General features: G+C 42.0%; 1 protein-coding gene across 2 annotated transcripts in view; it reads left to right on the forward strand.

Moving 5' to 3' along the window:
- The window catches only part of LOC138956141 (high mobility group protein HMGI-C-like), a 33389-nt gene that overhangs the window by 2223 nt on the left and 13770 nt on the right, over positions 1–17396 (forward strand). For both annotated transcript variants that reach the window (XR_011452516.1, XM_070327585.1), the window contains exon 2: positions 12651–12731. Coding sequence is in view for 1 of the 2 variants with exons in the window: in XM_070327585.1 (XP_070183686.1) it covers positions 12651–12731 (81 nt within the window). In the remaining variant the exon portion in view is untranslated. The remainder of the gene's footprint in view (positions 1–12650; positions 12732–17396) is intronic.

Here is a 17396-nt window from a genome sequence, read left to right on the forward strand (position 1 = left end):
ATTACAAAGGAAATTAAAATTCGACCAACAAAAATGTTGTCAGTGCACACAATTTCATGCTCTTTTGAAAACAGCAATGGTGTAACAGAGAGTGTATCCAAGGTTTGATTTCATCAAAACAAATCATATCAAAAGATGCGCCAGGAGAAAGAGAAACTGCACGTTGTCATTTGTGACTCAGTGATGAGTAACTCTGTAGAAATTGTGTGCAGCTTTGCTGCTCTCAACATCAAAAAGATACACGTGGACTCATCAATGAATTCATCCATCCATCCGACAGTTCACCATTAAATGAGTCAAATTAACCAATTGTGATATTAACCGATGATAAGGCCAATCAATAAATCAGCGAGTAAGGATGCCCGACCAATGAGAAGGTCAATCAATCAGCCAATTAGGATATTAACCAATCATTCTGTCAATAAACCTATCAATCAATCATTGGTGCATTTATTAAAGGCTAGATTATGATGCCCCTGCAAGAAAAAGACTGCGCAAGGAACATGCATTTACTGAGCATAATTGTAATCAGTTCAAGACCGAACAGTGCACGCGTAAGTAACCACTGTTGAAGGCGTCCAGATACACTGACTTGCTTTCCGTCCCACCATCAAGCGTTTTGACAGGTATGCGATGATCTGTAATTCAATTCAAAGAAAAAGAAAAAGAGCCAACAAAGTCGATGTCCTCAAGTTGTCAAAGTTTAACACCACTCGACCCCACCCGTAGTCTCACCCCCGGTGTGCTCCCCCCCCCCCCCCCAGTCTTTCCCCCCTCCTCCCCCCCCCCCCCTCCGCTTTTCCCTTTTTCACCCCTGCGTGTTGGGCAAGGGATTTTTAGAACGGGGAGTTATGCTGACTATGCAGATTTTGTCCTCCGTGTCCTCAGTGCTTCTGTGAAGGAATGCGGTGCCTCCTCCCCCCCCCCCCTTTCCTCTCTCCCTGCACCTCTCCATCTTAGCTTTTATTAGTTCACGTTCTCAATGCCGCCTTTTTGTCTTCGTTTGAAGCATCCACCCCGTAGAGTTTTGTTCCGTTTTGTGTTTTGTTTTGTGTTTTTTGTTGTTGCTGTTTTCGTTGGTTTCTTCTGTTGTTGTTGTTTTCAATTTGTAATTTCATGAAAGGATCTATTCCTGCTCTCGTAGTGAAAGGGTGGGTAAAAAAAATCAACTTGGGTTCAACATCTAGTTTAGAGACATATGCCTTGGATGCCCTTTTACAAGTGACTGAGTTTGAATTCATTCTCAGAGTCAAGGCTACATAATAGAGTTGTATATATATCACACCCCAACCCCTAAAAAAATGTTTGTTTGGTTGCTCCGCGTGCATGATCATTGTTATAAAACTGATCTCTCTTCGAGCTTCCCTCACCATCCCCCCACGATTTTTTTCAATTTTTTTGTTTTGATTATTGATTCTTTGGTCCAGTATTCTTGTTCGTTTTTGTTTTTTTGAGAGCTTAGCCTGGCGTTTGTATTGTTGCCCATTGACAGTCAGTCGTTGAGCCGTTTGCCCATGGTGTCTGCTTTTGCAATCAAATTTGGTCTCAATCGAGCAAATGTCTCACGGGAGGAGGAGGGGGAGGGGGTGAAGAGAAAAGACAGTTTCCCAAACTGTCTGTGCTGTGAAGGTCAAGGTTACAGACGGGGTTTGTAGGCCTACGTTTGAGAGGCTTTGTTCCATTCTCCCCTGCTGTCAAGAGCCTTGCCGTCTTTCTCGACTCCACTCTCTCCATGCAGACACACATCTCCTTCATCATCAAGACCTGCTTTTTCCACCTACGACGCATCGCCTCCATCCGTCGCTACCTCACCCACGACGCCTGTGTCAAGCTGGTTGTCTCCCTCATCTTCAGTCGTCTGGACTACTGCAACTCCCTTCTGGCTGGCCTCCCCGCCTCATCCATTCATGGCCTACAACGAGTCCAGAACGCCGCTGCCAGGCTGACGTTGAGGAAGACGAAGCGAGACCACATAACCCACCTACTTCGCTCCTTGCACTGGCTCCCTGTCAACACCCGAATCTCCTACAAACTGTCCACTCTGGTCTACAAATGTCTTAACGACTCTGCTCCCGAGTACCTTCAATCCTCCCTGGACCTGTACACCCAGCCCTCCGATCGTCCCCTTCGTTCTGCTGCTGACCCTCTCCGCCTCCACATCCCTCGCTCGAAACTCGCATCTGCTGGTCAGCGTGCATTTCCCTCCGCGGGCCCCTCCGTCTGGAACTCCCTGCCGCTTGAGCTTCGCCAGAGCCCCTCTCTTGACGCGTTCAAGTGTAGGTTGAAGACTCAGTTCTTCCCGTAGCTGGCTGCGACTTTCATGCTCGACGTGATGTGTTGTGCCCCAAAAGACATTCTTGTGCTGTGCTCTGTGAGAGGGATTTTCTTTGTGCTTAATATTATTTTGTTTGGACCTAGCTATTGATGTGTACATTGTTGTTAAACAGTTGTTTGTTGTATGTTTATCAGGGTTTCCTAGTGTGTGATAGGATGCGTGTCCGTCTGCAGATGTTAGTTTCTTTGTTAGTCCTGTGTTGACAACTCTTCGACAAGCGCTTAGAACTGTACCCACGGAATACGCGCTATATAAGCTTCATATTGATTGATTGATTGAAACCTACGACAACATTCTTTCAAACAATTGAAAGTCTTTGAAGACATATGTAAATCGCCGTGAGCTCTTGTGAGAAGGGGCGATTAATAAATGTCCATTATTATTATTATTATTATTATTATTATTATTATTATTATTATTATTATTATTATTATTATTATTATTATTATTATTATTATCTCTATAAGCCGTAGCCTTTTTTTCTTTTTTAGTCTTTGTTTGTTGGTATGTGTTTTTTTATTTTTTATGTCTTTGGTGATAATGCAAATGGATCAAGAACTGAGTGTGTTTAAAAAAACAAAAACATTGTGTCTTGTAGCCTGAGTATAAATACGGAAAACTTGTGAGTTTTTGCTTTCGTTTTTTTTAACTTCAAGGTCGCCGGATTGGGGTAAACGGCTGGCAGCGAAGACGAGGCAATTGTATTTCTTCCGGCTGTATCCCGCTCTGCTTTCTCTATCCTATTCCCAATGTCCTCCGAAAACCGTGCAATTAAACGTTCATTAAATTGTTTAATAGTGCAGTGACCTACTTCCATTGCCTAACATAAGTTACACGAACGACAGCTCAGAATGAGCTGGCCAAGACTGCAGTCATCGCTACGCTGTGAAAGCGTCAAGACAATGAGTGAAGTAGAGAATACTACATGGCTTGCTGTGTCGTAACAGATTTACACGAGTTGCTTTTTCAAATGTTAAGAAGCTCGCTTTCGCTCGCAGTTCAATATCTGAAAAAGCAACTCGTGTAAATCTGGGGCGGCACAGCTAGCCATGTAGAAATATTTGTTTCCATAATGACGTTTGTCTCGGTGACTTTGGCATCATAAGCATGCAGTGACAAAGCAGGCATTAAGCGAGATGGAAGAACGACGAGAAACCAAACAGGGCATGTCCAGGCTGTAGATTGCTGCCAGACTAGTTTGACACGACCTCATTTACATGCTAAACACACGTGTGGTTTGAACGATATTATTATGGACCGGCTCCTAATATGGACCACCTACAGTTCTGAAAAACTAACGGCGATAGAGCGCTCAAAACAATTCCATTTGCTGTATTCATCCTCTCTAAATAACTTGCACATGTCAAAATAGTTGCAGAAACACAAACCTCAAAACCGTTACGCTTTTTCTCTTTTTTTCACTTTTGGCAGCGTTCACTCTAAATGTGCCGCCTAAAACGGACTCGTTTCTGTCCACAGCCAAAGCTTTTATCACACAAAACTTGCTATATATGACAGCTAAGACCGTATTTGATACATTTTAGCAGTGTTGACCCCCAGTTTCTACTGCAAACAAAAAATAATAGCAAAATCTCAAAGTATGTGTGAGTCCCCTAATATGGACCACCTTCAACAAATCGAAGAAAATAAAAGCTAAAGGCTATTAATATTTTTATTAATTCATTAAGAAGCTTGCTAAAAATAACCTATAACTAGCCCTCGAGATTTAAAAAAAATATAACAAATAGTCTTCTTTTCGTGTAAGTTCATAATTTCACTTATTTTCACTAGGCCTATGTTTTTGATAAGCTTCTTTAGTTTTCTGGTGTGCTTCAAATAATGCTCTCATCAACCCAAAACAGATAAATCTAAAGCATATTTTAATTAGTCTGACCTGCACGCTAAGTTGTATCATGTTATTTTAAAGTATAGGGGGCTTTTTACAGTGATTCGTGAAGGCCTCTTCACTGGTCCATATTAGGCGCCCAGGCTCCTAATATGGACCATTTGTGATTTTTTTCTGTATTTAATTTTTGATGAATGTCTATCAAAGCTATTTTACTCTAATTAGGCCTGACGGTTTACCTAAGAGAGAAGGACTACCAAACACAAAAAAAACTTCTTCGCAAGAAAACAAGCTAGTTATCGGCATGAAACAAAAAGCGGTCCATATTAGGAGCCCTTCCCCTAGAATAAAAGATCTTATGCAGGTAACTGGTTTGACATCCTGCGGTCAATGACCACTCACACTGTGTGTGCCCAGTGTGTGTGTGTGTGTGTGTGTGTGTGTGTGTGTGTGTGTGTGTGTGTGTGTGATTGTGTGTGTGCGCGCGCGCGTGTATGTGCGCGTGCGTGTAGGCCTATAGGAGAAGGGCCCCTAATATGGACAACTTTTTGTTTATTGCTGATAACTAGCTTGTTTTCTTGCGAAGAAGTTTCATTTTGTGGTTGGTAGTCCTTCTCTCTTAGTTTGACCGTTAGGCCTAATTAGAGTGAAATAGCTTTGATAAACATTCAGCAAAAATTACATACAGAAAAAATCACAATGGTCCATATTAATTCAAATATGCTTTAGATTTAGCTGTTTCGGGTTGATGAGAGCATTATTTGAAGCACACCAGGAAACTGAAGAAGCTTATCAACAACAGAGTGAAAATAAATGAAATTATTAACTTCCACAAAAAATAGATTATTTGTTATATTTTTTTGACATCTCGAGGGCTAGTTATTGGTTATTTTTAGCAAGCTTCTTAATGAATTAATTAAAATTTCCTTTAGCATTTATTTTCTTCGATTTGTTGAAGGTGGTGCATATTAGGGGACTCGCACATACTTTGAGGTTTTGCTATTATTTTTTGTTTGCAGTACAAACTCGGGGTACACACTGCTAAAATGTATCAAATACGGTCGTAGCTGCCATATATAGCCATTTTTGTGTGATAAAAGCTTTGGCTGTGGACAGAAACGAGTCCGTTTAAAACGGCAAATTTAGAGCGAACGCTGCCAAAAGTGAAAAAAAGCGAAAAAGCCTAACGGTTTTGAGGTTTGTGTTTCTGCAACTGTTTTGACATGTGCAACTTATCCAAAGAGGGTGAATAAAGCGAATGAAATTGTTCTGAGCGCTCTAGCGCCGCTAGTTTGTCAGAACCGGAGGTGGTCCATATTAGGAGCCGGTCCATATTAGGAGCCTTTCCCCTACGTGAGCACGGTACGTTTGTGCAACTGTTTCGGCACGTGTATGTTATCTAGAGGGCCCCAAAGGGTTTAAAACCGTGATCGTGATTGGCGTTTTTTGACCTTTCTGTGACCGTGATTGCCGAAATTTCCATTTCTGTGATCGTGATGGGACTTTGCCCGTGATCCGTGATGACAAAAAAATCAAGTCTCGTGATCGTGATCGTCATTTGTTTTCGTGATCGTGATGGGCATTATTGCAAAGCATTTTATTTTCAACGTACATTTTTTCACAGCTGTATTACACTCTATGATCCTCTAGTCTATTCGGTAAGGAGCCAACCCCGATTGAAGGGGAAGCAACAACACATTCAGAAATATGATTTTGAGAGCGATTGCTTCCCTTTAAAAGAACCAATTACACACTGACAAAAAGAGATCCAATCAGAAGGCAAATTGCAAAAGTCTACCAAACTTCATCCAATGGAAGGGCTTCGTGCAAAAGTTTTGAGTGAAATTCGAATTCGAAGATCAAAAATGGCGTGCAGCGGTACTGTCATCGAACTTCTGTTATATTTTGTGGATTCAAGCCAGACCAAAGCAGGCGGCGAGAATGCCTTCCTTGGTGGAAAGGTCAGGCTACGGGTCGGTCTTTCTGAAGACGAAATACCAAGGTATGTTGATCTATGTTGCTCTATGACTGTTCTGAATGTAGGCAAAGATCTTGAAATTTGTTCAAGATCTTTGAGTTTGAGTGAGATCATTGACATTGTCGACATTGCCACGTCCGGCTGTCACTCGCTCAGTGTGACCTCGACTGGCTCGAGATCGAGTCTGCGTTTAGCCAAAACCGAAACTAGAAATGTGTTTTTCATCCCAGCAACGTGGACACGCTTGGCATAGATTCTAATTGTCGCTTCTTTGCATTAAGCTTGGATTTATTTTAGCGCCTGTAAACTTTAATATCAACAATGGGTTAAATTCAGAAACAATGGCGGGGAGACGCGCCAGTTTGGGTCACTTGATCCTCATGTCAAAGACGATCAAAGTCATGTTCGTTGGGGATTTTGTCAGGCATGCTACTTTTCCGGTAATTGCCGGAAATCCGATAAAGCCGTTTTCAAAATCCGGTAAAGTCAATTTTTTTCCGGTGAAGTTGAAAAATTTCCGCAAAAACGATCCGTGTGAATATCGCGCAACGCGACCGGGCGCCGGTCTCAATGAAGCCAGCGCACAGTAGTGTTGTTTTCACCAGTTTGGAGGTGTGTTGAATGGTGGTGGGGGGAGGCTAAAATGGGATTTTTAACAAGATCACAACACTATTACAACCCCTAAAATGATGCCCAGAATGCACCAGATTGCACAGATTTTAACCGTTTTTTGAAAAAAGTTCCGGGGGGCATGCCCCCGGACCCCCCTAGTTGGCTCGCCTGCTTCGCAGGCTCAGGCTTGTGGCTTCGCTACTGGTACTGCGCGCTTCTTTCAGGTAAAACCGTTTTTGGCCTGTAACATTCCTGTTTTTTATTCAAGGCCATGGAACCAGGCGATGGTGTACCTCAAATTGTACGGCAAAGTTGAAAATAAAAAACCCATCACACATACATGTACTTTAATTTCAATCCACCCAATAGTTTTTGAGAAAATGGGTTTACAAGATTTAGCTCTGGAAATGTGAAATTGTGCAAGTATATATTCATGTGTGTGAGTGAGGGTGTGGGGGTTGAATGTGTATGAGTGTAGAGAGAGAGAGAGAGAGAGAGAGAGAGAGAGAGAGAGAGAGAGAGAGAGAGAGAGAGAGAGAGAGAGAGAGAGAGAGAGAGAGAGAGAGAGAGAGAGAGAAAACCCAATGAAAACAACATTCTTGTTACTGATTACAAATCATGATATGTATTTCTATGTGTGTATGAAAGAGAATTCAAAAAATAATTATAAAAAAGTGCAACAGTTGTCACTTTGTGTTGAATAAACAATAGATCCAGAGGAGCGAATTACTGTGTGGTTGTGTTTACTTTGACACGTGCTTTCTGTACATGCAACTTTTACCGTGACCGTGATTTGCCACTGGTGTTCGTGATCGTGAAAACAAAAATCAAGGTAACTGTGATCGTGAAAGCGAAAATTTCCCTTCCCGTGATCGTGATGATACCCCCCCTTTGGGGCCCTCTATCTAGAGAGTGTAAATGTGGCGAATGGTATTGTTATGAGCGCTCTAGCACCCACCGCTAGTTTGTCATAACAGGAGGTGGTCCATATTAGGAGCCGGTCCATATTAGGGGCCCTTCCTCTAAGTCACAAGGCTTGGTGCGACTTGGCAGATTGCACGCTGTCACAGCATCCACGTGTTCTTCTTAATCTACACAATTATACGCCTTGTAAGCAGGTTCTAATAATTTGTCTTCGCAATTTTTAGACTCATGATGCTTTTTTGTGATCGTCGAGGAATGCGACTGATGCTATTTTGAAGGTAAATTCGCCCGCGGACACGACACTTCAAGTGACGTAAAAAAAAATAAAAAAAAGGATCTCACCTACGATGAGCATCTCGTCTCGGACTCCCACACCTACGCAGAGGTTTCGGCAAGCCTAGCGAAATTCCCGTCGTTGTTTCTCTCGCGCCTTCCATCACCTGTTCAGCATATCATGAAAGCTAAATAGACGGTTAAAATGTTTTTACGCCATACCTGTAAATCTGTAGACCGTGACGGGATGAGCCGGCGACGCACTCGTCTGGTCAGGTGAAAAACGTAACTATGCATCGCGACAACGTGATGATGACACTGATGACTGTGATCTTTATTACTCTTATCACTGACAATACGAAAGGACGTCGTTGAATTAATGAGGGTTTTTTGGTGCAAGATTGTTACAATAAGTTACGAGATTTGATACTAGTATTCTGCCAGAAAGATGTATCATACGCGAACATTTTTTCGAAGAGCACAGCGATCATTGTTTATTTTACTGATAGCTCACACACACACACACACACAAACACACACACACACACACACACACACACACACACACACACACACACACACACACACACACACACACACACACACACACACACTCTCTCTCTCTCTCTCTCTCTCTCTGTCGCTCTCTCTCTCACTCTCTCACTCTCTCTCTCTCTCAATCCTGTCATTAAAAAGTTTTTAAAAATGTGTTAAAAACCACTTAATGTCTGAGTAGTTTAACGCCTTTTGATTTACCACACTTAGTATTACGTCAAAGATATGCTGTGCATTGTAACATATTTTTGTTGTACTATTGCTACATGTTCGATTGCTACCAGCTTGAATTTATAATTACCTGCATAGTATGCATTTGATTTTATGAATAACCACATATGTATGCTCTTCATGCCTCATCATCGATTAGGTGACATGGATAAAGAAAGTGTCACTCTGTGGGGTGCCTTCTCTTGATCAAATTGCGATAGAAAGCGCCTGTGCTTTCTGTCACCGGTTGTGGGTTTTGCTGACAGCGCAGAACGAACACGGATATTTTGTGTTGCACGGATTTCACGGGGGTGATTTCTGCTGTCGAGGCAGAATTGTCGATAACTGAACTGGGGTATGTGACAGGGTTAGTCACGTGATTTCGTCAAGGTTGTCTGTCTAAGACATGTTAACTGGACACTCGAAAACTCAGCGCTGGGGAGAACGGTCGGTGTCTTATATTTCCTGCGAGTTTGATGGACTTCATCGCTTTGATTTCTGCATTGATATTCAACGCGCCGCTCTGCATATGTACAGGAGGGCTTCAGGAAAATTTCAGTTTGAGACCACTTTCTCTCCGTTCACATGCGGTCTGACGTAACGGGTCGTCAATTTCTCTTCGCTGTGCGGGAAAGAAATTTCACCGCATAAAGGATTCAGCAAGAGGGTGAATGGGATATCGCTGTTGACGAACAGGTGCCATTCAAAGGAGGAAGCGGTTTTCGCTTCAATGAGAGTGCTACCTACATAGGCTTTTGAGCCTTCTTCTTCATAATTTTCTACCTGCTACTGTTGCTGGCTGTTTTCTGCTGCCTATCTGCGGGACGCTGTTATCTGCGGAGTGATGTAACCAGCTAACCGGCTAACCGGCTAACCAGCTAACCAGCGACTGGGTGTGGCGCCTCAGTGTCTCCACTGTTCCCTGCTTCGTCACCACGCTAACCAGCACTTCATTCGACGGAGCAGTTGTGGAGACTATGAACTAATTACAGGCCGTCCACTCAGTGGCAGAAGAAAAGCTAAGTGCACCATGTCTTTGTACCCTGTTTACCATCGTTGTCATCTTTTATATTTATGATTACATTCGAGCGGTGACAACGTGGGGTGTGTGACACCTGCATAAATTAGCACTTTTCGGCAGATCAGATATATATTTTCCTAGCTATACACGGGATCAGCGTGTTACTATAATTTTCTATATTCTAACTGGCATTTTGTCAGTGACCACTGTTTTTACGTTTTGAACGTAAAAGAACATATTTTGGAGTGAAGTCTCGAGGGAGGTGGCGAGTTATTACATAAACAGGCGTCTGAAACTTATACTTTTGTTGTTTCTATTTAATTGTATGACTGCGAGAGTGGATCGTGGTGTGGTTAGTTAGTTAGAAGTAACTAACCGTTTCATAATCACCTTATGTGATATAGTGAAACGTGACTATCATCATCATCATCATCATCATCATCATCATCATCATCGTCATCTTTATTATCACGTGCTGAAGTTTTCCGACCTCCTTTTTTTGTTGGTTAACTTTTTAGCTTTTTAATTATTAAATTTGTATATAATTGTGTGTCTATGCGTCCCAAGGACAGATTGTAAGAAAAGGCGTAGCCTTAAATCTTAATCCTTGTTAAATAAAGTTCAATTCAATTCAATTCTCTCTCTCTCTCTCTCTCTCTCTCTCTCTCTCTCTCTCTCTCTCTCTCTCTCTCTCTCTCTCTCTCTCTCTCTCTCTCTCTCTCTCTCTGCCCCCCCCCCACTCTCAGTCTTCATCAGAGAAGTCACACACACAAATCCATGATAACCTATGATAATTGAATTCCACACTATAAAACTGTTCATCTTACTTCTCTTGTGCACTTTTAGTTGCTGTTGGATTTTTCGTTTTGCATACATCGTTTTATTGAGTCACTTGAGAAAATGTGACTCTATGTAATCGGTCAGTGTTAGTCTGTCCGGCCGGCCGGCCGGCCGTCCGTAGACACCACCTTAACGTTGGACTTTTCTCGGAAACTATCAAAGCGATCGGGCTCATATTTTGTTTAGTCGTGACCTCCAATGACCTCTACACTTTAACGATGGTTTCGTTGACCTTTGACCTTTTTCAAGGTCACAGGTCAGCGTCAAAGGAAAAATTAGACATTTTATATCTTTGACAAAGTTCATCGGATGTGATTGAAACTTTGTAGGATTATTCTTTACATCAAAGTATTTACATCTGTAGCCTTTTACGAACGTTATCAGAAAAACAAGGGAGATAACTAGCCTTTTCTGTTCGGCAACACACAACTTAACGTTGGGCTTTTCTCGGAAACTATAAAAGTGACCGGGCTCAAATTTTATGTGAACGTGACTCCCAGTGACCTCTACACTTTGACGTCTGCTTTGGTGACCTTTGACCTTTTTCAAGGTCACAGGTATGCTTCAGGTATGCATTGTGTTGTGAATAGCAATTTCTTCCTGTCCATCTGATGCCTCATATAATATTCAGAACTGCGAAAGTGACTCGATCGAGCGTTTGCTCTTCTTGTTTGTTACTTTTTTTCGTATGTCACGTTTTTGGCTCACGTAAGTGTAGCCTATGCGATGCTAACTTTTGTCTGTCTGTGCGTGCGTGCGTGCGTATGTATGTATGTATGTCTGTGGCAGAAACTTTAACATTTGAAGACGTCACAACATTTGAAGACGTCACATTATGACGTAAGAGGGTTAGACGTCACGCGAAGGAATTACTGAAAGTCTCGGTCATTGTTATTTTGAGCGGGCCGAGACTAGTTTTTTCTTCGAAATCGGCCATTCAGATCTAGATCTAGTGTCTCGCTTTCTTGCACAGTGTCACCTATGCCGCTTACTGTGTGTGTGTGTGTATGTGTGACGAAGTGATTGAGTTTGTGTTACTGTTTGTCGATTTCTTACGTGAGCCTTGAAGGCTTCGCCTCTTGTTCCTTATGGGCGAGGAATGTATTCAAAATGTCACACTGAAGGCTCATTCCGTAACCTTCGAAAAGAAAGATGCCTCGAGGCTTGTCTTGTTTAATCTCTAAGTTTTGTTACTTTTTACATTTAGTCAAGTTTTGACTAAATGTTTTAACATAGAGGGGGGAATCGAGACGAGGGTCGTGGTGTATGTGTGTGTGTGTGTCTGTCTGTCTGTCTGTCTGTCTGTCTGTGTGTGTGTGTAGAGCGATTGAGACTAAACTACTGGGCCGATCTTTATAAAATTTGACATGAGAGTTCCTGGGTATGATATCCCCGGACGTTTTTTTCCATTTTTTCGATAAATACCTTTGATGACGTCATATCCGGCTTTTTGTAAAAGTTGAGGCGGCACTGTCACACCCTCATTTTTCAATCAAATTGATTGAAAGTTTGGCAAAGCAATCTTCGACAAAGCCCGGGGTTTGGTATTGCATTTCAGCTTGGTGGCTTAAAAACTAATTAATGAGTTTGGTCATTAAAAATCGGAAACTTGTAATTAAAATTATTTTTTTATAAAACGATCCAAAAACAATTTCATCTTATTCTTCGTCATTTTCTGATTCCAAAAACATATACATATGTTATATTTGGATTAAAAACAAGCTCTGAAAATTAAAAATATAAAATTTATGATCAAAATTAAATTTCCGAAATCGTTTTAAAAACTATTTCATCTTATTCCTTGTCGGTTCCTGATTCCAAAAACATATAGATATGATATGTTTGGATTAAAAACACGCTCAGAAAGTTAAAACGAAGAGAGGTACAGTAAAGCGTGCTATGAAGCACAGCGCAATCGCTACCGCGCCAAACAGGCTCGTCACTTTCACTGCCTTTTGCACTAGCGGCGGACTACGTTCAGTTTCATTCTGTGAGTTCCACAGCTTGACTAAATGTAGTAATTTTGCCTTACGCGACTTGTTCTTTTGTGTTGCAGCCTGAAGAGCCCAAGGAGAAACGACCTCGCGGCCGCCCCAAAGGGAGCAAGAATAAGTCTCCATCAAAAGCAGCAGCCCTGGTGAGTTTTAGTCACGATTCCTTCCATCCCCGATAGACCATCGTGTTAAAGGCACAGTAAGCCTCCCGTAAACCATCACAGATACTGTCAGACTTTTACACACAGTACAAACACCCTTCCATTTGAACGCTCACCAAACGGGAACATCCTAGGTGCCCTACGTAAAGAGCGAGCAATTTTTAAAGAATTAATTTTGCGGATTGTCTCAGAGACAATCGGACCGTGGTGCGTTTTGGCGCTAGACCTAACTTTTAAAATCTAAATAATAAATTGACAGCTTGTTACAAAAACATTCTTAAATCATAAAAGAATTCTTTTTTCATCAAGACAAGATCAGTACAATTCAAAGTTTTGAAAGTTTGAAAAAAGAAAAGCCCGGAAGCAGGGTCACGCAAGGTCGTGGTTCTCGTAGCAGACGACGGTTTATGCCTATCGCCAGTTCCTCTGAACAGTCAAAAGCCATCGCTAGAGTTCTTGTGAACAACAGCTGTTTGTTTCGTGCATAGTCAGAGGTACATAATAACGTGCTATTGCAGATAAGCTCACATCGAGTCGCATTCAAATTACTAACTGACGACTACATTGTGAAAAAGGGAAACTGGATCGCACGGGTTCACAATAGCTTAGGGGTAAGATAAACCACGCAAAAATAAATTCTTTGAAAATTGCTCGCTCTTAACGGAGGGCACCTAGGATGTTCTCAAGCGGTGAGTGTTTAAATGAAAGGGTGTTTGTACTGTGTGTAAAAGCCTGACAGTATCTGTGATGGTTTACGGGAGGCTTACTGTGCCTTTAATAGACGATTTTCAAAAATAACTCTTTTAAGATTATCAGCGGTCTGAAAGAGTAGGACTCCCTGTACTTCGAAAATCAGCGTTCACGAGTTCATCGGAGTTCGGAAATCGTTTCGGAAATGTTGTAAAAAACTTGTCCGATGTAAAGGTGCTCTTACTTGACCAGACCGCTAAAAGCCCTGACAGAGTTATTTCCGGATAGATCCTTTCAAGCTTTTAACTTGGATGCGAAACATCCTTCCACTTGGACATATACCAGCAATCTACAGCCTGGACATATACCAGCAATCTAGAGCCTGGACATATACCAGCAATCTACAGCCTGGACATATACCAGCAATCTACAGCCTGGACATATACCAGCAATCTACAGCCTGGACATATACCAGCAATCTACAGCCTGGACATATACCAGCAATCTACAGCCTGGACATATACCAGTAATCTACAGCCTGGACATATACCAGTAATCTACAGCCTGGACATATACCAGTAATCTACAGCCTGGACATATACCAGTAATCTACAGCCTGGACATATACCAGCAATCTACAGCCTGGACATATACCAGTAATCTACAGCCTGGACATATACCAGCAATCTACAGCCTGGACATATACCAGCAATCGAGAGTCTAGACATATACCAGCAATCTACAGCCTGGACATATACCAGCAATCTACAGCCTGGACATATACCAGTAATCTACAGCCTGGACATATACCAGCAATCTACAGCCTGGACATATACCAGCAATCTACAGCCTGGACATATACCAGCAATCTACAGCCTGGACATATACCAGTAATCGAGAGCCTAGACATATACCAGTAATCTACAGCCTGGACATATACCAGCAATCTACAGCCTGGACATAATACCAGTTATCTACAGCCTGGACATATACCAGTTATCTACAGCCTGGACATATACCAGCAATCTACAGCCTGGACATATACCAGCAATCTACAGCCTGGACATATACCAGCAATCTACAGCCTGGACATATACCAGTTATCTACATCCTGGACAAATACCAGCAATCTACAGCCTGGACATGTACCAGTAATCTACAGCCTGGACATATACCAGCAATCTACAGCCTGGACATATACCAGCAATCTACAGCCTGGACATATACCAGCAATCTACAGCCTGGACATATACCAGTTATCTACAGCCTGGACATATACCAGCAATCTACAGCCTGGACATATACCAGTAATCTAGAGCCTGGACATATACCAGTAATCTACAGCCTGGACATATACCAGCAATCTACAGCCTGGACATATACCAGTAATCTACAGCCTGGACATATACCAGCAATCTAGAGCCTGGACATATACCAGCAATCTACAGCCTGGACATATACCAGTAATCTACAGCCTGGACATATACCAGCAATCTACAGCCTGGACATATACCAGCATTCTACAGCCTGGACATATACCAGCAATCTACAGCCTGGACATATACCAGCAATCTACAGCCTGGACATATACCAGCAATCTACAGCCTGGACATATACCAGTAATCTACAGCCTGGACATATACCAGCAATCTACAGCCTGGACATATACCAGCAATCTAGAGCCTGGACATATACCAGCAATCTACAGCCTGGACATATACCAGTAATCTACAGCCTGGACATATACCAGCAATCTACAGCCTGGACATATACCAGTAATCTACAGCCTGGACATATACCAGCAATCTACAGCCTGGACATATTCCAGTTATCTACAGCCTGGACATATACCAGCAATCTACAGCCTGGACATATACCAGCAATCTACAGCCTGGACATATACCAGCAATCTACAGCCTGGACATGCCCTGTTTGGTTTCTCGTCGTTCTTCCGTCTCGCTTAATGAATATTTGATGTCTTCTTTTTCTTCTTCTTCGTGCATGGGCTGAAACTCCCACGTTCACTCTTGTTTTTGCACGAGTGGGTTTTAACATGTATGACCGTTTTTACCCCACCATTCAGGCAGCCATACTCCGCTTTCGGGGGAAGCCTGCTAGGTATTTTCGTGTTTCTATAACCCACCGAACTCTGACATGGATTTCAGGATCTTTTTCGCGCGCACTTGGTCTTGTGCTTGCGTGTACACACGAAGGGGGATAAGGCACAAGCGACGTTTTATCATTATTTTAGTCAATCTTTTCATTTTATTTTGTTTCTCTTTTGGTTTTGCCTTGTGAGGCACATAGCAGCTTTGATATGATTTCCTTTCGGTATCTACCTATGTGTGATCATAAGATAGACCTCGACTGGTTAGAATTAAACCACAACTGTTGAAAAACACCTGCCGATGTGTGTCAATGTGAGATCATTACTTGTCTTTGTACCTCTTTTGGCCCATTGTTATAGCCTGTGTCTTTATTTGGTTTCTTTTTTCACATTCTTGATCTGTTGTGGTTTTTTTTCTCTCTTTTTACATTTAGTCAAGTTTTGACTAAATGTTTTAACATAGAGGGGGGAATCGAGACGAGGGTCGTGGTGTATGTGTGTGTGTGTGTGTGTGTGTGTGTGTGTGTGTGTGTGTGTCTGTCTGTCTGTCTGTCTGTCTGTCTGTCTGTCTGTCTGTGTGTGTGTGTAGAGCGATTCAGAGTAAACTACTGGGCCGATCTTCATGAAATTTGACATGAGAGTTCCTGGGTATGATATCCTCGGACGTTTTTTTCATTTTTTCGATAAATACCTTTGATGACGTCATATCCGGCTTTTTGTAAAAGTTGAGGCGGCACTGTCACACCCTCATTGAGTCACTTGAGAAAAAGTGACTCTATGTAATCGGTCAGTGTTAGTCTGTCCGGCCGGCCGGCCGTCCGGCCGTCCGGCCGGCCGTCCGGCCGGCCGTCCGTAGACACCACCTTAACGTTGGACTTTTCTCGGAAACTATCAAAGCGATCGGGCTCATATTTTGTTTAGTCGTGACCTCCAATGACCTCTACACTTTAACGATGGTTTCGTTGACCTTTGACCTTTTTCAAGGTCACAGGTCAGCGTCAAAGGAAAAATTAGACATTTTATATCTTTGACAAAGTTCATCGGATGTGATTGAAACTTTGTAGGATTATTCTTTACATCAAAGTATTTACATCTGTAGCCTTTTACGAACGTTATCAGAAAAACAAGGGAGATAACTAGCCTTTTCTGTTCGGCAACACACAACTTAACGTTGGGCTTTTCTCGGAAACTATAAAAGTGACCGGGCTCAAATTTTATGTGAACGTGACTCATTGTGTTGTGAATAGCAATTTCTTCCTGTCCATCTGATGCCTCATATAATATTCAGAACTGCGAAAGTGACTCGATCGAGCGTTTGCTCTTCTTGTTTTTCCATTAAATTGATTGAAATTTTGGCAAAGCAATCTTCGACGAAGGCCGGGGTTTGGTACTGCATTTCAGCTTGGTGGCTTAAAAGCTAATGAGTGAGTTTGGTCATTAAAAATCGGAAACTTGTAATTAAAATTATTTTTTTATTAAACGATCCAAAAACAATTTCATCTTATTCTTCGTCATTTTCTGATTCCAAAAACATATACATATGTTATATTTGGATTAAAAACAAGCTCTGAAAATTAAAAATATAAAATTTATGATCAAAATAGAATTTCCGAAATCGTTTTAAAAACTATTTCATCTTATTCCTTGTCGGTTCCTGATTCCAAAAACATATAGATATGATATGTTTGGATTAAAAACACGCTCAGAAAGTTAAAACGAAGAGAGGTACAGTAAAGCGTGCTATATGAAGCACAGCGCAATCGCTACCGCGCCAAACAGGCTCGTCACTTTCACTGCCTTTTGCGGCGGACTACGTTCAGTTTCATTCTGTGAGTTCCACAGCTTGACTA

This window comes from Littorina saxatilis, unplaced genomic scaffold (genome assembly GCF_037325665.1).
Source record: "Littorina saxatilis isolate snail1 unplaced genomic scaffold, US_GU_Lsax_2.0 scaffold_1117, whole genome shotgun sequence".
Lineage (NCBI taxonomy): Eukaryota > Metazoa > Mollusca > Gastropoda > Littorinimorpha > Littorinidae > Littorina > Littorina saxatilis.